The following is a 23830-nucleotide window of genomic DNA, read 5'->3' on the forward strand; positions in this document are numbered from 1 at the left end:
CGTTTGTTTCCACAACTGACTATGAAGCCACACACTTTGAAGTCTTAAAGAAATTTTGGTTATATGGTACATGTTGGAGAATTTAAGTCAAATTAGCACCTTCTGTTTTCTCTTAAGGAAAAAAGTTAAACACATAAGGCATCTGGAAGAGTCTCACAGAGTAGCAGTTTCTGAAACTTGCCCAGGTGCTAGTGTGCCTTCTTCCAGTCCTTGAGGATGTTGCTTGTGCAACCTGATGGTCTGCTCCTCTCCCTGTTTGATGTGGGCCTGGACTGAACGAACCAGGGTGGGGAATTGGACAGTCTGGCTTGACTTGCCCTGCCTCATGCTGTTTGCTCATTTGCGAGAGCACCCTACTGAATTGTCCATTATTGAAAGTTCAAAGTGTATGGAAATAACCACACTTCAAAATACAATGCCAACATTGCCCTTTCTCTGTTGGAATTTTTAAATGTTCATTATTTTCTTTAGTTTTTTCATAACTATCAAACTTTTTCTTCTCCATGTGCAAGTATGCCCCAACTCCATTTCTAATGGAGCTTGAAATTAGCATGCGTTTCTATTTACTTGTTGATGGACTATCATCGATCAGCCCCACTTTTTGATTGGAATTTAATTTGTGTTTTTTCACTGGCTGCAAGTTTGCAGTAATGCATATAATGTAAATACAGTTCAAAGGGCAACTTTGGGTGTTCTAAATATTTCTGACAGATTTATTTGATCATTTGGAACAAATGTATGAGTAGTGTGATGTCATTTTTAAAATGTCATCTTTTTCATGTTTCCATTTTATTAAAAGAAAGGATGGAATTATACTGTGGAAGTTATTATAATTTTCATCTTTGAGACTTTTTTAAAAGACTTAAAGGGCTTTACAGAAGAAAAATATATCTTTTGCATTTAAATTTGTGATGATTAATCTTAATATTAAATAATTGGTCTTATTCCTTAATTGCTAATTTTAAGGCTAGTTCTTTCCTGGGTTGCTTAGTTTTGACTATTTTGTTCCATTATACTGAGCTATGGATTTCCTTCATTTTCTTGTTCTGAGGTTTCATTATCAAATATTGTCAAAAATAAGTGGACTATCAAATGTCTTGAAAATCTTTTATTGCTATGGTTTATTAGTATTGACATTCTGAATTGAAGATACGAGTTGGAAACCTGGTTAATTATCAGGTTATATAATCCTGTACTTTGTTTATTAATAGCCAGGTTAGACTGCAGACTGTTCTTGAAACTGAAAATGCTGTCATAACTCAGAAAACACATTCAGTGTGGCCCATTTCAAGTGACGTGAAGGATAGAGCCTTTGCTATTAGTCCATTTGCCCCGTGTGGCTCCGATACATGCCTTCTTTCCAGGCAAAGATGCATTGTTTCCATTCTCTCATGGTATGTTGAATATTTCATTATGTTAAATATTTCAATATTAATTCCAGACTCTTGATCATGGTTTGTGAAATATGATAGTGCAGTGAATAAGCTAGAACCTTAAAGGGAGAGGTAAGTTACTATTACTTATGAGTCAGTGTTTGTGTGGTTTTGTATTCCTGGGGATCTCTAAATTGGCAAAGGTTTCCTATAATCATCTGTTATAATTCTCTTGCTTCCCTGGACCTGGGGTCATCATGTTCTCAGAAAAGTTTTGGACTGACTGTGAAGTGTAGCTTTAGAAACCTGTCATTTTGCAGAGAAGTGACTAAGTGAAATGTAAGCTTGATCCCTTGGGAGGGGGAAAAAAAAATCCAAGGAAATGGAAGATGGCAACCTTTGAGAGAAATTTAAGTTTATTTGGGAGTCTTTAAGATCAGTGAAAGATGTGATGTTTTCTAGGTAGCTTAACTGAGTCAGAGTCTAAGGCAGTATTTAGTTTACTGTATCTTAATTACATTGGGAAGGGTTCACTTAAATATAGTATGTTTATAAAGTCTGCCTTGGAAAGTATTGTGCCAGGTGCTGGGCAGATGTTAAGAATGTGTAAGTCACCATTGCTTACCTCATGAAGTTTACAAACTAATTGGTTTAGCTTTAGTAATATTACTGATAGGTGAGAATTAGCAATTTATACCCCTTTTTTGCTAATCGGTAATGAGACATTTCTTATTTCTTTCTGCATGTCAGTGTTGCTAGATGAAACCTAAAATGGTTGAGCCAATTCAGTTAAACATGTATACAATGTTGTATTAGATGAAAGTTACTGTCCTCAAAAAAGCCATGGTCCATGTGTTCAAAGCTCTCAGTTTCATGGGAGACACACACACACGTATAGTGCTATGTGGTAAGTGCTGGGGGAACTCAGAAAAGAGGGAGCAGCTCTTTCTGTGAGGCAGATGAGATGACGTGTCTGAGTCTTGAAGAAAGATGAGTAGCTTTCCAGTTGGAAAAGTCTGTGGAAGGGTGCTCTGGGCAGAGGAAAGGTCTTGAATAAAGATCTGGAGGCATGCACGTGCACTGCGGAACATTTTCTTGGAGTGGAGACAGGTGATAAGGCTGACAGGCTAGTGCAGGTGAGGTTTGTTTGCAGAAGGTTTGGCTACATCTGTCTGTAATGGGTAGGCAGTCCCATTTTATTTAGAGATAGTAACCCAATGGTAGTGATTACTGGGCTGCTGGGAGAATGATTGGAAATTAGAAGACTCTTAGATGTTCTAAACCAGAGATAACGAGGACCTAGGCTACAGAACTGAATAGGAAGGGTTAGTAGAGTAAGTGAGGTGTTTACTGTACAGAGGAAGAGGAGGGAGGAGGGGAGAAAGGAGCCTAGAGTCTCCTTTTAGGGGACCTGGTATGGTGGATCTTTGGTCAGTGGAGATGGGGAAGCCCACAGGAGGAATAGGCTGGAGTGGCTGGGTGGGGTGCTTGGTTTGGGGCCCATGTAGTTTGAGCAACTCAGCTCTGCAATTAAGTGTATGGAGATGTCCTGTAGACTTGTGCAAATGCAGTTCTGGTGGTAAAGGCACTATCTGACCTCTTTCCACCTTCCCTGTGGTAACTGAAAGACTTAAGGTTTGCTCCTTTGTCTCTGTTTTTGTGTGTGTGTGGGGCGGGGAGGGGTTGTTTCAGAGATTCTCAAGTAATTGTTATGAACAGTAAGAATAGAATGGTTCCAAGTATTTTTAAGTTAGGATGGAAGAAGTCCAAACCTCTAATGCCTTCTTAATTTCTTAGCTTATCTTTCAGCCTTATCGTGCGTCTCTATTTTTCACTTACACTGTGGTTCTTCTTATTCTTTTCTTGAGACAGAGTCTCACTCTGTTGCCCGGGCTAGAGTGCCGTGGCATCAGCCTAGCTCACAGCAACCTCAAATTCCTGGGCTCAAGCAATACTCCTGCCTCAGCCTCCCGAGTAGCTGGGATGACAGGCATGCGCCACCATGCCCGGCTAATTTTTTCTATATATTTTTAGTTGTCCAGATAATTTCTTTCTATTTTTTTAGTAGAGACAGGGTCTCGCTCTTGCTCAGGCTGGTCTTGAACTCCTGACCTTGAGCAATCCTCCTGCCTCAGCCTCACAAAGTGCAAGGATTACAGGCGTGAGCCACCTCGCCTGGCCCAAATTTTCTTAATTACTGTATATACACTTTTTTTCACACTTATTTGAAAGTAAACTGAAGACCTTATGGCACTTCACTCTTAAATTCTTCAGCATGTTATTCCTAAGAATAAGGACGTGGCCGTGTATAACCATAGTACTACTATTACACTCAAGAACTTTTACATTGATGCAATAACATTATGTAATACCATTTTTTTTCTTTTTTGAGACAGGGTCTCACTCTGTCACCCAGGCTAGAGTGCAATGGTGTCAGCCTAGCTCACAGCAACCTCAAACTCCTAGAGCCAAGCAATACTCCCACCTCAGTCTCCCGAGTACCTGAGAGCACAGGCGTGCACCACCACATCTGGCTGATTTTTCTATTTTTTTTTTGTAGAGATGGGGGAGTCTTACTCTTGCTCAGGGTGATCTTGAACTCCTGGCCTCAAGTGATCTTCCTGCCTCGGCCTCCCAAAGTGTTAGGACTACAGGAGTAAGCCACTGCACCTGGCCCTGAAATACTTTTTAAATAGTGGTCTGAGGATTAGCATCAGCTCTCCCTGGGAGCTCATGAGAAATGCAGTGTTAGGCTCTACCCTAGACCTACTGAATCAGAATCTTTTAACAAGATCCCCAGAAGTACAGATCTCATGTACAGTTCATATTCGTATTCACATTCTAACAGTTTTCCAAGTCATGTCCTTTATGATTTTTTTCTTTGATCAAGAATCAGTAAAAGATCACATATTGTACTTAGTTGTCATGTCTCTTTAGTCATGATTTCCAGTCTTTACCTCCACACTCTCCATGACATTGACAATTTTGAAGAGTTTAGGCCAGTTTTTTTTTTTTTGTTTTGTTTGTTTTTTTTTGAGACAGAATCTCACTCTGTTGCCCGGGCTAGAGTGCCATGGCATCCTCCTAGCTCACAGCAACCTCAGACTCCTGGGCTCAAGCAATCTTACTGCCTCAGCCTCCCAAGTAGCTGGGACTACAGGCATATGTCACCATGCCTGGCTAATTTAGGCCAGTTTTGTAGATGTTCCACAGTTTGGATTTGTCTGATACATGATGATACATACATACATACATATATATATATATTTTTTTAAATATATGGCATCTTGCTATATTGTCAAGGCTGGAGTGCAGTGGCTATTCACAGGCGCTATCGTGGTGCACTACAATCCTGAGCTCCTGGGCTCAAGTGATCCTCCTGCCTCAGCCTTCCGAGTAGCTGGGACTACAGGCATGTGCCTCCATGCCAAGCTTGACTGATGTTTCTTTCTTAGGGCATTGCAGCAGGTGGTCAGGTTGTTCCACTGGTGATGATGCTAAGTTTAAACGCTTGATTAAGTAGCATCTAGGGCCGGTCAGTCGTGGTGGCTCATGCCTGTAATTCTAGCACTTTGGGAGGGCTGAGTGGGGCAAGAGCAAGACCTGTCTCTACAAAAAATAGAAAAATTAGCCGGAAGTGGTGGCCTTCCTGCAGTCCCAGCTACTCGGGAGGCTGAGGTAGGAGAATCGCTTGACCCCAGGAGTTTGAGGTTGCAGTGAGCTATGACGAGGCCACTGCACTCCAGCCTGGGTGACAGAGTGAGACCCTGTCTCAAAAAAAAAAAAAAAAAGTAGCGTCTGCCAGATTGCTTTGTTAGAAAGACACCTGTTTCCTTTTGGTCCTAATTAATTGCTACAGTGATCTGCTAGGGATTTATAATTAGCCTTTCTGTCCCTGGCATCCAGCAGGATCCCAGAACATGGTAATTGGTTAGTCACTGACGAATGAATGACAAAAAAGGTCACCAAAGGTATATATACTACAATACAAGTTTTAGAGACAACTCTTTCCTATTTTTTCACTTAATCTGGGTAATTTCCCAGACTCTAGTCAAGTGGAGGCATCTTTTTGCTTAGCTCTCCAAGAGAAGTACCTTACTCTTCTTCCTGTGGGCTTCTCAACTGTGTCAAAAGTTTCTGTGCCTTTTAGTCACATTGTTTTAAAACAAAACCCTCCTTTTCATGTTGTCTTTGTTTCTCTTGTGCCTCCAGTCCAAATGCTTGTTTTATATTCTTTGCTCTTCAGACTAGAGTCATCTAGTAGTCTCTTACAGAAACAGGGACTTCCTGTGCATCCATAATCAGTTGTCTGTTACGAGGGCTTGACGCAGCTTTCTGTTAAACACTCTTCTATTGTTAACGGTCTCAACCATAATGTGGTGGAAGCTAAGTAAATGAACATAGATTGCTGGTCCATACAGCAAACAGTCACTTCACCTTAGGAGCTTGTTCTTATTTTTTTCATTTGATCTCTTCTTGCTCTGTTCCAGCCACACTGGCCTCGCTTTCTCGGTCCTTGAAGACACTGCCTCATCTAGGTTACTTGTGCCTGGCGTGCTCTCTTCCCCCAGATACTACTCCCCTGACTGGTTCTTTCAGACTTCAGCTCAAACGTTAGTTATCAAGACAGAAAAGTCCACCAAGGGCCCTACCTAATTCCATTACTGTTGCTCTGCTTAATTTTCTTCCCAGCTCTGTATTGTTTTCTTGGTTTACTTATTTACGCCATTACTGCAGTAGAAGCTTCGTGAAGGCGGGGTCCTTTTTTTTTTCTTGTTCGCTGCTGTCTGGAAAAGTGCCTGAACAGAGGAGGCACATCATGTTTCCTGAGTGAATGGCTAAATGGTTGACTGCACATTTTTTTTTAAGTTTACCTATTGTTTTTGTTTAGTGCTTTTTACAATCACTGTGTCTTCCGATGCTTGTGGCATGGCAGTTCTTCCATTCAGTTGTTCCCATTATCTTTGGTGCCCTCAAGAAAATAAGAAAAGGAGCAAAATAAGAATGATTTAAGTGTTCTGTTATGATTATTATTTTTTGAAGATTTAGCTAAGTATCCTTTTTCTCATAGGTCTGTCTAGTTGGAAGGAGAGTGACAACTTCTGCCATGTGCCATATATTAATAAGTGCCAGAGAGATAACATACATGTCTTGGGTTCACATAGAAATGATGTGATTATTTAATCCTGCTACTCTGCAGTAGATGGGAAACTTTTTACTCTTATTGTATTTTGGCTCTCAGGTTTGATCAAGGCTAAGATTTTTTTGGATGATTCTGCAATTTTGATTAGAAATAGAGACTGTACTTTTTGGGGGAAAAGTTTTTTTTTTTTGTTGACTTGGACCATCTGCATTTTTATACCTCTTATTTTCTTACCCCTTACCTCAGTCCCCACTGGTTTACAGTTTAGGAGGTGACAGACTTTGGGGGTAAAGGGATTTAGTCAGATAGGCAGGATTTGGTTTTCAGAATATGTCTTAATTATAAGTGTTCCCTTGGTTTTTTTTTTTTTTTTTTTTTGAGGTTACCAGGATATGTGAGAGTTGAGGTTCTGACAGCTGTGTTAACTCTGCTTAATGCAGATGCACCTGGCATTGCTATGACAGCACTGAGTGATTCACGGTCCTGTGTCTTGTGCAGTGTGACAGTTAACTTTGCTTTGGGTACTTTTAATTTCTAAATTTCCTGATTTGCATTTAAATGAACCATCCTAACATTTCATTAACCTTGCTGTTAAAAAAAATTGATGTTGAGTAACATGGTAAGGGCAGTCTAAAGCTTTGGAGCAGGCACATTTTAAGGATGATGTGGCCATTCTGTTGTAAATGAACATTTAATGTCTTTTGAGAAGGTGTGTAGCTCTTTGCACAAATGAGGCAGTTTGCTAATAATCAGTCTCCTTGGGTTCTGATGGAACTGTGCTTTTATTTTCTCCTCACCGTTTCTCCATTTCTCTTTCTGTCATCAAACAACTGCATCTCTGCCCCTTTCTGAATTTATAGCAAACTTTTGCTTTGTAGCCAGGATTGCCATTTATAAGGTAATGAAGACTGAATAACTACAGTTTAACTTTTTATTTAGTTCTACTAAGCATGATCCCTCCTGAAAAAACCTAAGGTTGCTTTAATTCATTAAGGTTGGCTAGGTTTTATAATAGATCTTGTGAAGGAGTGCTCTTGTAAGTTAATTGGAAAACTAGAAACTGCCAGGAGTTTAAAAGTTATTTGTTGAGTTACTCTGAACAATACCATTAATTATAGACAACCAAAAGATATGACTAAGGTTAAGGCAGGAGCTTGTCTTGATATGCTTGTAAATATTTGCAAATCATGTTGCATAAATTCAGTTCAACTAATACTGTGTCCGACCTGCATAAAGCACCTAGCTAGCAACTTAAGGGATATAAAGAAGCATAAGCATAGTTATCATCCTTAAAATTAAAATATAGCTAGGGAGATCACCTGCTAAACCTGAGAAAACTAATGAAGTTTAATAAAACAATTCAAAGCCTGTTGAGAGATAACATAAATAAAAAGAGCACTAGAATTGCAGGGCTGGAAAGACTTGAAATTTAAAATTCAACCTCTTTCATTTTGTAGATGGTAAAACCAAAGATCCAGAAAAGTGAAGTGACTTGCCAAAGGTTAGAGAATAAGTTAGTGACAAAGCTGGGGTCAGATGCCAGTAGAGCATGTTCTCTTTAGATTTTAAACTCTGTTTTTACTTTTTTTTAAATGTTTTAAGATTGAGGTCACCAAAAGCATAACTTGGCCCTGTAGTATAGTTTAATAATGTTCAATGTCACTCTTGGCAGGGCCCTGCCTTCATGAAGCTTACACAGTAGTTACGGCATAAATAAGTAAACCAAGAAGACAATATAGAGCTAGGAAGAAAATTAAGCAGAGTTATGATAATGGAATTAGGTAGAGTTTCTGTCTTGATAACATTTGAGCTGAAATCTTGAAGAAGGAACCAGTCAAGTGAGTATCTGGGGGAAGAGAGCATGCCAGGCAGAAGTAACACAGAGATGAGGCAGTGTCTTCAAGGACTGAGAAAGAGAAGGCCAGTGTGTCTGGAACAAAGAAGTTAGTAGGAGATCAAATCAAGGAAAAAACAAAAAGAAGCTCCTTGGCACTTTTGCTTAAAGGTGCTGCACAGGGTATTCTGCTTCCAACATGGTTATTGAAAGTCTTGAAAACACACTGTATGAGTTCTCAATTTTCAGTATATTTCAAGCTTCTCAGTGTGAGTGAGTCCTTTGCTTTAACCCCTTTACCCGGGACCTGAGTCTGGTGAACTTTTAAGAGTGAAGAAGGTGACTCTCTCAGAGACATTACTTAAGAGAATGTGGAGTTCTGGAACTGGAAGAGACTTTAGGGGAGAATCTTGTTCAGAGGTTGCAAAGTGGTGACCAGTAGGACAGATAGTACTTGGATATGTTTGTCTTTCACAGTAAAATTTTTTGGAAGTTACTGCTGACATTAAAGTTGGGAGATTTCTTGTAAAAATCTGCACCTCTGGCCGGGCATGGTGGCTCACACCTGTAATCCTAGCACCCTGGGAGGCCGAGGCGGGAGGATCACTCGAGGTCAGGAGTTTGAGACCAGCGTGAGCAAGAGTGAGACCCCCATCTCTACTAAAAATAGAAATAAATTATCTGGACAACGAAAAATATATATAGAAAAAAATTAGCTGGACATGGTGGCACATGCCTGTAGTCCCAGCTACTCGGGAGGCTGAGGCAGGAGGAGGTTGCTGTGAGGTAGGCTGACGCCATGGCACTCTAGCCCGGGCAACAGAGCCAGACTCTGTCTCAAAAAAAAAAAAAAAATCTGCACCTCTGGCCTCTCTTGAAAAGTCAGATGGTAACCCTGGGTTTGCATGATCAAGATTGCCTGGAGTTGGTGGGCAAGTGGGTACAAGCTTTCTGATTTTGCAGTCTTGGTCCCCCACCCCCCAACCTAGAGAGGGTAGGTGTCACTTGCAATTCATTATTGTGCTTATACTCTACCTTTTTTGTTTTTTTTTTAAGAAGGAAGTGAAATTGTTTTGTACCTCAAAATATCAAAATTAGGAAAACAAAAGACCAGGAAGGCGTTTTATTTTAAGAAAAATGGAAGGGTGAATTTCTTTGGGAAAATTTGTTTAATAAACACAAATGTGGCCACATGTAACTAAGTGTCTACTTGCAGCTAGTTTCACTTAGGTTACTTCTTGTCTCTCCCCTCTACAATCCCGAAAGGTTCTATGTTTTATTTGTGTTAATGCAGTGTCTCTGGAATGCTAGGATATGTAGGATCCATGGGGCAAATAATTTCTTCTGAAATGTCTTATCTGTGACATTTGATGACATTTGCTTGACCTGTCATCAGCCTTTTAGCAATCTAGAGCATTCCATCTCTTGTTTACTGACTTGGGTTGATCAGTTTAGTGGACAAATAACCTTTAAAAACCAAAGTGTAAATCTGACATATGCGTGTAGAGAGCAAATTTGCTTAACCTGCACTGAAACATTCCTTGGAAACTGGCATACTCTGTTGCCAGATTAGGCAAACCCAAATTCCTTTTGGCACCCCATCTCTAGTGATTCTGGAATGTTTTGATGCTTGGATAACCATAATGTAATGATGAAAATTAAGAAATTTAACATCAGTGCAATACTCTTACCTAATCCAGAATTTATAGTCAAATTTTGTCGTCTCAAACTCCTCCCTGCCCAACGTAAGTTTAGTCCACACTTACTATATTTAAGTCCCTTTACCCTCTTTTAATGTGGAAGAATGTCTCAATTTATCTTTGTTTTTTGTGGCTTTGACATGTTTTAAGACTATGGCCAGTTATTTTGTAGAATATCTCTTACTTTGAATGTATGTGATATTTCCTCATGACTAGATTGTAGTTATATAATTTTGGGAGGAAATACTGCTCAGTGCATCATATCAGAGGTATGTAGGGGTGAGAGGCAACTTTCCCTTTCCCCCGAAAGTTGGCTGAATGATCAACTTACAATTAAGGCAGATTAATAAGAGAAAGGTTTATTTGCCACGAACAGGGAGAATCACAGAGTGATTATTCAGTATCCCAATGGGATCCAGATGTTTTTATATACTCCTTTTGTGGGGGTGGATATGAGGAGTATAGATTTTTGTTTAGGGTCAGTAAACAGTTGCTAGGGAGGATGAATGGATGGGGGAAACAGATTGACTTGTAAGATTAACCTGAGAGACAGGTATCATGTTTTAAATAATTTGGGCCAGTCTGGTTGCATTCTTGATCTTCTTTCCGGGAATATATTGAGATAATAGGGAGAGGAAGAGAAGTCCATTGTTCTTTTGATCTGTCAGGCGGATTTATGCAGATAGAGGGAAAGCCCCTTCTAGTGCCTTTTGATCTCAAAGGGCCTGTAATTCATAATATTTTGTATACCACGGAGTCATATTTTGGGGTGAAATTTCCTGAGCTCCTTGAGGTCACAATGTTACATTGTGCCCTTTTTGGGAGTGTTAATTTTGATCACTTGGTTGAGGTGATGTCTGCAGGTTTCTAGATTGTAAACTTACTGTTTTTCCCCTTTGTCATAAGTAAACAATCTCTTAGGAGTTACTGTGATACTGTGTAAATATTCATTTTCTCAGTTAACTTTCATCTTCTTGGTTAGCACTCTTTGATGATTCTTTCCTGAATCAATTATTATGATGGTTCCTAAATGGTGATTTTTCTAAATATATTATTCTTTCTACATCTATTAGTTAGTCTTTTATTGTTTGGAAGAACTTTTTCTTCTTTATTCATATTAGCATGGACTCATGCATTATTCAGTGAGTCATAATTTGTTTTATCTAATTTAATCTTCGCAAAAGCTTTCTGAACAAGGTGGTGGTTGGTAGTCTTATTTTACAAATGAGGAAATGAGTTCAAAGTAGTTAAGATGATCAAGCATGCCTTTTTTTTTTTTTTTGAGAGACAGGATCTCTCTGATGCCCAGGTTGGCATCTACCTTCTGGGCTCAAGTTATCTCCTGAATAGCTGGGACTATAGTGAGTGCCACCACACCCAGCTAAGCCTGCCTTTTGATTCTGTTGTTCTCTTTATATCTTGTGAAATAAAGATTCTACTTTTATTAATTACAAAAATAACCATTTCTAAATACCTGTGTAATTTTATAATACCAGAAAATCAGTTGGCAAAGAGAAGAATGTTAAAACTACCCACAATGGGGTTATCCTCAACCCTTAGAGGTCACATCACTCTTAGTATTTGGGTTTTTATATCGATACTTTTCTTACCAAAAGTTCAGCTCTTGTCCCCAAGGCTGCATCAGAAGAACGAGGACAAGTGGTTTGAGGAGAAGGAAAGAAAAGTTTATTAATTTACTGGCAAATGAGGAGGATGGTAGACTCTCACCTTAAAAAAAACACCATTCTATCTATAAGCAAAAACACAGAGCTTTTAAAGGGAGTTTTCAGCTTTGGGCTATTGCTGTTTAACTGTAGCATGTCCAGTGAAGACAATCTAATGACCTCTGCCCAGACAACTCCATTCATTGAGCCATCTCCTGTGGTACAAAGAACAAAGGACACTCCTCTGCCTCTCTGATCACTGGTTTTAATGCAGGTTTTAATTCCCAAAAAGAGTATGTGGAGGGGTTTAAAGAGACAACTTGTAATACATTTTGCCCTTTTCCAGGCCCTTACTTCTGTTACATACTCCCCACTGTCATTTTTACCCTTCCCTATCTATCTATGGGAGAAGGGGCAACATAGTCATCAAGCTACTTCCTGCTGAATTGGGACAATGTTTTAGATGGAAGGTTTATACTTATTTATGCTATTGCAAAGCTCTGGGCTTCGACTGACAAAAATAGAGAATGCAACAGATTACCAGGTGAAAAAGGGCACAAGCAACAACCACAACTGTGAGGACTGACAAGGCGAAATGAAGGGTATCTGATAAGGGAGATTTTTACCCCCTTGGTATCTGAGACACAGGTAGGACTGTGAGTCCTTACTGTCTCCATGTATATAATGTCTGATACAGGTCTGGGCGAGAAAAGAAACATGGTATGGGGCTAAGTATGGGGGTATTAGTCGTGCCCTGTAGGTGATCTGAGAGACCGGCTTCTGCAGATTCAGAAATCATGTACAGGAATACTGAATGAGGTTTAGGATAGCCAACTCAGCAGTAAGACAGACCAGCAGAAGAGGTGATAGCCCGGGAAATTCTTACTAAGGAGTTGCCCCTCCATGCTATAGACAGAACAAATAACCAAAGGAAGGTTAGCAAAAATGTCAACATTTTCATTTTTCTTTCTTATTAAACAGGTATTTTAGATTGCCTAAAGGCTGGCCCATCCACTGGGGGCTTGGGTCCTCTTCTTCCATGGGACACCTCCTTACTGTGGTATGATGGACCCAAGGTTTTAATCCTGACAATTTCAATGAGGTGTGAGTTGTTAGAGGTACTTCATAGGGTCCCTTTCACTTCTCTGCTTCCAACTGGGGTGGGGACCTGAAAGAGGCAAGCTCATGCATAGTGGTTAGTATCTGGTATATTGCTTCCCCCACTTATGGTTATATTACCATACTTACCTCGGGGTGCTAGGGTCTCTCATAAACTATTTTTTAGGGGCTACCCTTATCTGGAGGAGGGCAAGCAGCAACACCTTATCCCACTTAAGATGGGTTTCCTGCATCAGTTCCAGGATGCATGCAATTTCCATTCTAGATGTAGGACTTTGCTTACTTGCTGGATTATCTCTGACATAAAGGAGGCTCCATTATCACTCCTTATGGAGGAAGGGGGCCCATGAGCATCTTGATGACCTGCAGGATCATTGAGTCCACCGTGTCCAGCTCCTTGGAGAAGAAATTTACCAGGTTCCCACTGGGAGTCCACTCTAAGAAGCTCATGGGTGACTGCAGGACATTGTGAAGCAAATCCAGGTGCAGATGATGGGAAGCAAAGATCCCCGCTGATGGACACTGCCATGGAGTAGCCAAACATGGTGATACCTTGCCAAATGCCCAGGGCTCTGTAGATACTCAGATGGATTTTAGCGTGCTCCTGGGTCCCACTGACAATGGGGTTGTCAGTCCAGAGACTAAGCCAATAGTTAGAAGCCAGGGTGGTAACGTGGTTACACAAGAAGAAGATGTTCAGGAAGGAGATGAACAGTCTGGGCTGTTGCCCTTCATGTAGTCCCAGGGCGTGGACAGCTTGACCTTCCCTGTCTGAGCCTTGTCTGCCTCCATCAGCTTTCAGGTCTCTTCCTTCTTGGCCCCGGCTTTCTGCAGCTTGGCGGTGCTGTTGTGGTGCCTGCTGATGTCCTGCTGTAGGAGGAGGAGCTGCTGAGCTGTTTCTGCAGCTGTCTGTCCGCAGCGTCCGTCTCTAGCATACCATTCTCCATCTGCTTGGCCTCTTTCCCTGGACTGCTGATGCCTGTCATTCATCATCTTCCGAGGCCTGTGCCTGCTCCTTGCTGGCATACACGCACAGGAACTTGGTGAAGGCCCCGTCCCAGACCAGCAGCTCCTGATAGGGGCCCATTTCAGAGTGAGTTCCTTCAGAAGGATTCTGGTAACTTCAGACACTCTCTCCATTCTGCTAGGATAAGCCTCTACCCAGCCTGAAAAGTTATCTGCTAATACAAGTTTAAGCATCTGAGTGAAATCAATTTGCCAGTCATCAAAAGGGTGGGTCCCCCACATGTTGGGTTCCCTGTGCAACAGATTGCTTTTCTGTCTTTGGATTGTTGCGAGCGCATAAATAGTTTGTTGCAGATGGGGTCCTCTTAAATGAGATCCCACCGAATCCATTAAGGTATCATGCCCCTATTGTGAGCATTCATGTAGGTGCCTCGTAAGAGCCAAACCAAGGCTTTGGGTAGGAGAATGAGTCCATGAGAATTCTATCTCTGCTTGGCTGTGCCATCCCAATGTCAGAGCCCAAGTCTTTAGCTTTAAAGGGGATCTAAGTCTAGCTGGGGTTTCAAGGCCCCGAGGAACAGATCACCTTCAGCGGCCTCCTTAGTAGCTCTGCCAGTGTCCTGATTTCTTTTTTGCAACAGTGTCTCTCTTTTTTTGTGACCAGGATAGTGCATGATGGCCACTGGCTTAGGCTCAGCCATGGCCCGTGTGAGGGCCATTATTTCAGTGGCACACTTAATATCCTTATTTCCTGCCATCAGAAGCCAGCCCCCTTTCCTTCCAAATGGCACCATGAGCATGCATAACCATAAAAGCGTATTTAGAGTCTGTATAAATGTTTACCTCCGCCCCCCACCCCCGGGTAATTGAAGGGCTCTGGTTAAAGCAATCAGCACAGCTTTCTGGGCTGAAGTCTCAGGTGCCAGGGCCATTGTTTCCAATGCCCTTTGTTCTGTGACCACCACTATCCAGCCCTTTGGTGTCCATTGTCCATAAAGCTGCTCCCGTTGATGAAAAGATCCCAGTGTGGTTCAGGCATTGGCTGATGTGACAGATACATTCTGCTAGAATGGACACCCTCCAGAACCTCTAACAGTCATGCTGCAAAGGCTTATTCTCTTAGGCTGGTAACAGGGTGGCGGGATTGAGAATAGACACAGTCTTTAATAACAACTCACAGGTAGCTGCTACTGCCTGGAGGCAAGGAGGCCATCCTCGCACAGTATTGTCCAGTGGCTTTGACAAGGATGCCACTGACCATGGGATGTCTCCCAGCATCTGTACTAAGACTCCGAGGCTCATTCCTTCTTTTTCATGAATGCATAATTTAAATTCTTTCTGCGAGTCAGGCAACCCCAAAGCAGGCACAATCATAAGGCTCTGCTCTAATTTTTTTTTCAAAGGCATTTTTACAGTCTGTGGTCCAGATCAGTGGTTCCACATCTGTTCCTTTAAGGGCTCTGTACAAGGGCTTTGCTATTAGTCCAAGTTTGGGATCCAGATGCAACCAAACCCTGCTATTCTTAGGAACCAGTGCAGTTGTTGCGAGTTCCCTTGCTAATTTGGAGTCCCGGAGAAGTAACCTGCTGTTTGCAAATCTGTCCAATTGCAGGTTCTGCATGTCTCCCTCTAAGCCCTCACCAAACAGGGCAGGAGAGCCTTTTTAAACCCCAGAGGCAACATAGTCCAGCAGTGCCACTAAGGCTACCCTAGTCCCAGGATCCTTCCATTTAAATGCAACTGAGTACCATTCATAGTCAGAATGTACACTCGTTGGTATGGGGAATTTACATTCTGTACGTTGTGGAATCCAGTTAGCCTATATGGCCTTACTCACTTTTTGGTAGCTTTCTTCTTGCAAATGTTGCAACAATGTGCAAGTCTGCTGAGGCCCAAACTGCAAAGCAAACTGCTCCACAGTGGCAGTCTCTTGCATGCTTCACCAGGCCCTGGTATTCATCCAGCAGGAGCTTGGCTGTGCTCTTGAAGATGAGCTTCTGCTGCTTCTGGAACAGCTCCCAGTTCTCTCGTTGCTCGCCCAGGTCCAGTGTGGCCACCGAGGATGCCAGAGGTGGTGGAGGCAGCGGCGGGAGCAGCTCCCCAGGGCCTGCCTCCTGGGACTGCAGTGACGAGTGTCGCTGCCTCGCTGCTGCCTGTCCTCCGCCCGCTGCTCTGCCTGTCCTCCGCCCGGGCCTTGCTTGTGGAGTGCTCTGTGTGGCTGGTGCTGGGGGCTGGGGTAGTGGCCAAGGGAGGCCTCTGGACCACTTCTGCCCCATGTGGCTTGGCACTAATCGAGAGTTCCCACTGTTAATTGTACCCGGGGCTTCTATGGGGATATTTGGATTGGAGCCCATAGTGAGGCATGGGGCCCCAGGCCCCCTTCTTCGTCATCTGAGTCCTGGACTCTCTGTTCTTCTCTAGCATTATATACTTTAAAGGCAATATCAACAAGCTGCAAGGGATTCATGCCAATTGCTTCTTCCATATGCTGTAGCTTCCTCCTTATATCTGAACTACTGTGTCCTACAAAAATCATATTAACTATGTGCAGATTTTCAGGGGCTTCTAGGTCCGCATCTGTGTATTTCTGACATGCCTGATAGACATGTTTCAGAAATTCAGAGGGATCTTCATTAGCTTTTTGTTGTAATTCTTGGAGCTTGTTTAAACTTTTCTATCTATCTAGGCGCTCCCTTCCACAGGCCTGCAGAATACATTTGGTAATGACTTATTCTCACACTGTCTGTGCCTGCATTAGGATCCCAATTTGTGTAAGTCCAATAATACCCAGCCGGCCATCCTTGCGCATTCAGGCCCCCTATCTGATATTGCCATGATGGAAATTGCCCTGCCCTGGCTATGGGTGCCCTGTGGCCGATTGAGTTCCCTGCTGGGTCTTAGAAGGAGAGACCATTCCCACTCCTGAGTCATAAACCGGTGGGCATGGTACTGAAGAATTAATTCCAGTCGTGCCCTCCCAGGCTCCTCTCACAGTACAAAGATGGTGTTGGCTGTGGGCAGTGGCAGTTGCCTCAGGCCTGGCTCCATGTGGGGCCGCTCCCTGGGGCTGGCTGTGGGCCTCCAGCGGTGGCCTTGGGGGGTGGGGCAGTGGAGCCCCAGCAGCATGAGCTCAAGCATGGCTGAACCTGTGGCGCCTTCCCTGGTGGGTGGGGAACTAGTGGTGGGGGAGTGGGTAAAGGGCTCATGCAATCCCACTTGGTTAATTCCTTCCCAATTTTATCACCTGGACTTGCAGAGTCCTTATTATGTACTTGTATGAAAGATTGTACATACGGGATCTTGTCCCATTTACCTGACCTTTGACAAAATAACCCCAGTTGTAAGATTGTATAATAATTTAACCTTCCATTCAACGGCCACTTTTCCACACCTCAGTGTACATTGGATCACAATAACACCATTCTCTTTTAGACATAGACTTAGAGCTATAAGTTGGCCATTCAGCCAAAATTCTCCTCAAGGGGCTTTTAGATGGAATAGAAATAGAGCTTTCCGAATGTTGAAACAAAAAACTCACAAACACAGACAATGCAGGGAATTCCCAATGCAAACAATCTCAGAAGCCAAGGCTTTACCAAATGAATGGAAAACACACAAAGGAGAACCAAATTTGCAACCCAGAACCAACATCTCCTAATCAAAATGGAATGAATTCCCCAGGTTCCGTAGTTCCAGCCAACCATAACTTCCACCCCCAGATGGTGCCTCCAAACAAAATGCCCTGCCATAGGGCTGGAAGGTTTGAAAATCTCCCCCAAATGGGTGGAATCAGGGGTCTTAGTGTGCACACCGGGGAACTTACCAACTGCAATGGCCAAGGGTTTGTGACACTTCCCAAATCTGTTTGTTTTTCCTCAGAAAAAGTTCAGGTTGGTCAGAGCTGCGTCTAATTTGGGGAGAAAGAGATAGGAGTTCCCTGGAGCTAAACGGGCTTTATCAGCCGCCGGGGTAGCCCGTTACTCTCTCACCCCGGTAAGATGCTGCTCCTGCTGGAGAAGACCCACAGCTTGACCCGGGGCTACTCCCCCCTTCCTCCAGCCATGGCAGCAGTCACGAGGTGCCGTTCCACCGTGGCACTGATGGGTCCACCCAGGGACACCAAAGCCTGTTATCAAAAGTTCAGGACTTGTCCCTGAGGGTGCATCAGAAGAACGAGGACAAGTGGTTTGAGGAGAAGGAAAGAGAAGTTTATTAGTTTGCCAGCAGATGAGGAGGATGGTAGACTGTCATCTTGAAAAACCACCTTCCTATTTATAAGCAGAAATACAGAGCTTTTAAAGGGAGTTTTCAGCTTTGGGTGATTGCTGTAGCATGTCCAGTGAACTCTGCCCAGACAACTCCATTCAGCCATCTCCTGTGGTACAAAGGGCACTCCCCTGCCTCTCTGATCACTGGCCTTGGGCAGGAATGCAGGTTTTAATTCCCAAAAAAGAGTGGGTGTTTTTTTTTTGTTGTTGTTAAAGAAACAACTTATAATACATTTTGCTCTTTTTCATGCCCTTACTTCTGTTATACTTTAGATTGCTTTGAAATCACTTTTTCATATTCATGAGTATGTATTTTGAACATTTACCCATAAACTTCTGCAATATTTTCACCATTTTTGAAAATGAGAAATTCCAGATAGAGAAGTTAAAAGAATAATTCTGTGAACATACACTTACATGTCCTCTATCTAGAATCAAGTTATTAGCATTAAGTATATTTTCATAATTCCTTGATCTTTCTTTATATGTACATATTTACTTTTGCTGAATTATTTGAAAGTTGCAGATATTTTGACATTTCACCCCAAATATTTCGGCATACACCTCTTAACAATAAAGTCATTTTTCTGCATAGCCGCAATTTCATTATTAAACCTGATCCCAGTTTTCCTACAAATATCTTAGAATTGTTTGTTTTAAATCAGAGTCCAACAAAGGTACATTTATTGCACATTAGGCTGTTATCTCTCTATCTCTCTTTTTTTTTTTGTAAAGAGACAGGGTCTCACTTTGTCATCCAGGCTGGAGTGTGGTGGTATGACCATAGTTCATGGCAGCCTCTGACTCCTGGACTTAAGCAGTCCTCCTGCCTCAGCCTCTCAAGTAGCTAGGGCTACAGGTGTGTGACACCACGCCCAGCTATTTTTTTTTAAATTAGTTTTTGTGGAGATGAGGTCTCACCGTGTTGCCCAGGCTGATCTTGAAGTCCTGGCCTCAAGTGATCCTCCGGCCTTGGCCTCTCAAGTGTTGGGATTACAGGTGTGTGCCACCATGTCTGGCCTCAGTTTTCATTTTTAATACAGTAGATATCGATAGATAGAACCACATAAACAAATGCATTTGGAGACTCATTTTTAAGATGTGAACCGCTGTGCCTGGCCTAGATCCTTATAGCTCTTGAGTCTTTTAATCTGGAATAGATTTCCCACTCCTTCCACATATATTGACTCTTTGGAAAGTTGAGGCCACTTGGTCTTGTAGAGAGCTCTACATTCCGATTTGTCTGTTTTCTCATGGCATTGCTAAACATGCTTCTGTGTCCCCTGTCTTTCCTATAAACTCGAAATTTAGTCTAGATTAGGATTTCTTAACTGGGAGTAAGTAAATTTGTATTGGAAAAATTTTGTCTTTGGTTTTGCTACCCTCTAACAGGAAATTAGCGTTTCCTTCTGTTATTAATGTAGACAACAAACTATAATTTTCAGCTGTTACTTTACCTTTCTTACCAGTAGGAATCTCAGTGCTTTTCATATCTGGAATAATGGTCAGATATCTTGAAAAAAAAGTATGTATTCATTATGACTTCAAAGTAGTTGTTTGACCTTTTGCCAGATCTTATTTAATGTGTTAAAAAGAAGCACATATGTTACTGTATCACACATTCATTGTTTACAAAATATTTTTATAACTATATTTCAGTATATGTATTTCCTCTTAGTCCTTTGAATTGGATTTCATGCATTTAAAAGACATTCAGAAAAAGGGTCTATATCTGTCCAATACAGTAGTCATTAGCTACATGTGGCTACTGAGCACTTGAAATGTGGCTTGTCTGAATTTAAATGTGCCATATGTGTAAAATACATACCATATTTTGAACATGTGTGTATGTAAACTATTTCTTATAACTTAAAAAATATTGATTATATATTGAAATGATAATATTTTGGATGTTTTGGGTTAAATAAAATATATTATTAAAGTTAATTTCACCAGTTTCTTTTTACTGTTTTAATCTGGCTACTAGAAAATTTTAAATTACATATATGGTTTACGTTCTATTTCTCTTGGACAATGTGGGTATGTAGGCTTCATGAGACGCCACAGGGGTCCATGGCATAAAAAAGGTTTTGAATTACCAGATAGAGGCTTCATTACACTTGGGTTAAACATTTAAATCTTCTTTTTTAATCGAGAATACTTTATAGGTGATAAAGGGTACTTCATATGGCATCATATTAATATTAGGCACATAATACCAGGTGTCCCATTATTAGCAGTGCTAAGTTTAGTTATTTGTTTAAGGGGGAACCATTAGCTCTCAACATTGAAAGGTATATTTTGCCCTTTGTTAGTAAGTAACCTGTTGGCTGATTCTTCGGCGCCTCTCAAATAATCCTGTTCCCTGATAGCTTTTTACCTAGTGGTTTTAACATTCATTGATCAGCCTCACCTGGATCAGTTATTACAGTGGGGGTTGCAAAATGATCATTTTCTAATTCTATTCTATGTTCATGGTAAAGAAATTCTCTCCTTACCTCCTTTCTTTTCTTTTGAGGATCCCTATGGTCATAAGGATATTTAGTTGGTTGGTTGGTTATAGACAGTTACAGTCATTTCTCTTTGATATTCAACTTGTCCTAAATTTGGCCAGTGGGAGCCCTTGGTTCTTGTGTCTTTTTAACAATGATCTTGTTAGTCTTATGCCTTCACTTGCTTTCTGCATAGTAGGATGCCTCAGACCTGGTATAAACCCTTTTTCGAAGAAGCCCTGGCTCCTTTCAATAGGAATGATATTTAATAGAAACAAAGACCTGGGCATTGACAACACTGTTTTTTGTTTTTCTTTTTTTGAAATTTTGACTCTCTCTCCCTCCTCTCTCTTTATCTATTTTTTTTTTTTTTTTTTGAGACAGGATTTTGCTTTATTGCCAGGGCTAGAGAGTACAGTAATGTCATCATATGTCATTGTAGCCTCAAACTCTGGCTCCAGGGATCCTTCGCCTCAACCTCCTGAGTAGTTGGTACTATGGGGACATGCCACCATGACTGGATAATTGTATTTTTTGTAGAAACCACGTCTCCCTATGTTGCTCGGGCAGGTCTGAACTCTTGGCCTCAAGTGATCCTCCTGCCTCAGCCTCCCAAAGTGCTAGGATTATAGGCATGAGTCACCATGTCAGGCTGGTAGTTTGTAATTTTTAATGATTCTATGCAGTGCTGTTGTGAATATCATTGTATCCAAGTTTTTATATGACCTTAACTTTTCCTTTATAATAAAATTCTAGAAGTAGAATTTTGGATCATAAGAATGTGCCTTTTTAAACTTTAAAATTTCTACCAACAGTTTGTTGTCTAGAAAGTTTGTTAGTGTTTACTTCAACTGCATGCCTTTCCTGTATTTTTTTTTTTTTTTCTTTTTAGGTATTGAAGGCACTACTTTTAGAAGAAAACACTAACTACTTTGTATTTTCATACGATTTTTTCCCCTCGTCTTAAAGCCTCTGTCTAATGGAAGTTTCCCTCGACACCGATACAGTGATATTAGACTAAGTGTGACTTGAAATTTCTTCTGGCTATGAGTAACAGTAGCTGTGTAGGTACAGAGGGCAGCAGATTTAAGCATTATGTTTTAATAGAGTAAGACAAGATGTTCTCTAAGAATCCGTCAAAAAAAAAATGAAGTGAGACATACCTTTTAGTTAATACTGTAGTATAAATGTTGTAGAATAAGAAAAATCAGGATCTTCTATATTAGTTTTTGAAGAAATGAAGTAGGCTTCATTCACTTTAGCTTTTTGTCTTGCTTCTAAAGGCAGGGTGGGAAAACTGGAAGTAGAAACAGAAAAGCCCAAAGGGAAAAAGTTCTGTGTATTTGGGAATGCCCTCTTGTAGTTCCCTTAGTGTTAATATCTGTAAACTCGGCCAGGCGCGGTGGCTCACGCCTATAATCCTAGCACTCTGGGAGGCCGAGGTGGGTGGATCGCTCGAGGTCAGGAGTTCGAGACCAGCCTGAGTGAGACCCCGTCTCTACTAAAAATAGAAAGAAATTATCTGGCCAACTAAAAATATATATAGCAAAAAAAAATTAGCCGGGCATGGTGGCACATGCCTGTAGTCCCAGCTACTCGGAAGGCTGAGGCAGTAGGATTGCTTAAGCCCAGGAGTGTGAGGTTGCTGTGAGCTAGGCTGACGCCACGGCACTCACTCTAGCCCGGGCAACAAAGTGAGACTCTGTCTCAAAAAAAAAAAAAATCTGTAAACTCAAAATCTTTAAATATAAGAGGTTGTTAAGGGTTACCGGACCTTTACGTGCAGCACAGTTAGTATTTTTTTTGTCTGTGGTGAATGTAGCTTTCCTGATTGTAAAAATCTTTAAGTAGGAGAAGATTTGTTTTATATTTCATGTTTGTGTTTGATGTTTGCCTGACTTTGGCTTTTTGTTTCATTTTTAGAAATGACTGCTGTCCACACAGGCAATATAAACTTCAAATGGGATCCCAAAAGTCTAGAGATCAGGACTCTGGCAGTCGAAAGACTGTTGGAGCCTCTTGTTACACAGGTAAGGATCTGAAAACACAGATACATAGTTGTAACATGTTTCCATAGCTGTAGGCCTGGTAACAAACAGAAAAGCAAGATTATTTAATTCAGAAACTTATTTCAAGTGGTTGAATTTAGGTTGATAGTACTTAGATGATTTGGCTCCACTAGTAATTAAATATTGATGTATGGATTTATTTGACCCTTTAGAACACACTGTTGCCATTTTCTTCAGTCTTACTGCCAATAACTGGGGTTAGTGGTATGTAGTGCAACTTTGCAAATGTTTGCACTTCATAGATACTTCACCCTTCTTTAGAGGAAAAACCCAAGAAAGATGGGATACGAACCTTGATTTCGCACTCTGCTTAACACACCTTTCGTTGTGTAGGATTAATTAGCAGGCAACTCAATTCAAGGGTTTGGGTTTGGTATGTTCTATTACAAATACAGGTATCATGGTATGATATTTCATTAACTGTTAGCAACTAGGTATGTACTTTTAGTGTTTTGATATAGTTTACATGTTTGTGTATATATGTATATTTTATGTCATGTGAAAGAAAGAAAATGAGTCTTTTGTTTGGCAAGTCTACAACATAGCAAACCTTTATCATCTTCAACCTACAGATCATCTGGTATTCTGTGTATTAATGATGGTTAATTTTCTGGGACATAAAGTATCATCCCTGTAGGTTTCTTTGGACAATCATTGCTTTCTTTATTAAGGAATTTATTGTTCCTTTACTAAGTAATTGCTGAGATTTGTGTGAATAAACTGTGGAAAGACTTTAGAAGCAAGTTGTCTTAAAACATTTTGCAAAGATTGAAAACAGTAGCAAAAGGTAACCTCCACATAAAGCTAAGTTAATTGTTAACCTCTTTTTGGAACTTCTTGGTGACATATAGTAGAGACATCTAACTTGTCTGTAATCATTTTTTTTTTTTTTTAGAGACAGGGTCTTGCTGTATTGCCTAGGCTGGACTGCAGTAGTGACATCATAGCTCACTGTAGCCTCAAAATTCTGGACTCAAGCTATCCTCTTCCCTCAGCCTCCCAAGTAGCTGAGACTACAGATGCACACTACCACACCCAGCTAATTTTAAAATTTTTTGTAGAGACAGGATCTCGCTATGTTGCCTAGGCTCACCTCAAACTCCTAGCCTCATGCAGTCCTCCTGCCTTGGCCTTCCAGAGTGCTGGGATCATAGGTGTGAGTTACTGCACCCAGCTCTAATCGTTTTTTAATTTGTAAAATC

At 41.2% G+C, this 23830-nt stretch overlaps 1 protein-coding gene across 5 annotated transcripts in view; it reads left to right on the top strand.

The window, feature by feature from the left end:
- Positions 1 to 23830, top strand: part of CTNNA1 (catenin alpha 1) — a 149787-nt gene that overhangs the window by 6245 nt on the left and 119712 nt on the right. For all 5 annotated transcript variants that reach the window (XM_045550917.1, XM_045550920.1, XM_045550915.1 and 2 more), the window contains exon 2: positions 22483 to 22589. In XM_045550917.1, the coding sequence (XP_045406873.1) occupies positions 22485 to 22589 (105 nt within the window). In that variant the 5' untranslated portion in view covers positions 22483 to 22484. The remainder of the gene's footprint in view (positions 1 to 22482; positions 22590 to 23830) is intronic.

This window comes from Lemur catta, chromosome 5, assembly GCF_020740605.2.
Source record: "Lemur catta isolate mLemCat1 chromosome 5, mLemCat1.pri, whole genome shotgun sequence".
NCBI classification, from domain to species: Eukaryota; Metazoa; Chordata; class Mammalia; order Primates; family Lemuridae; genus Lemur; species Lemur catta.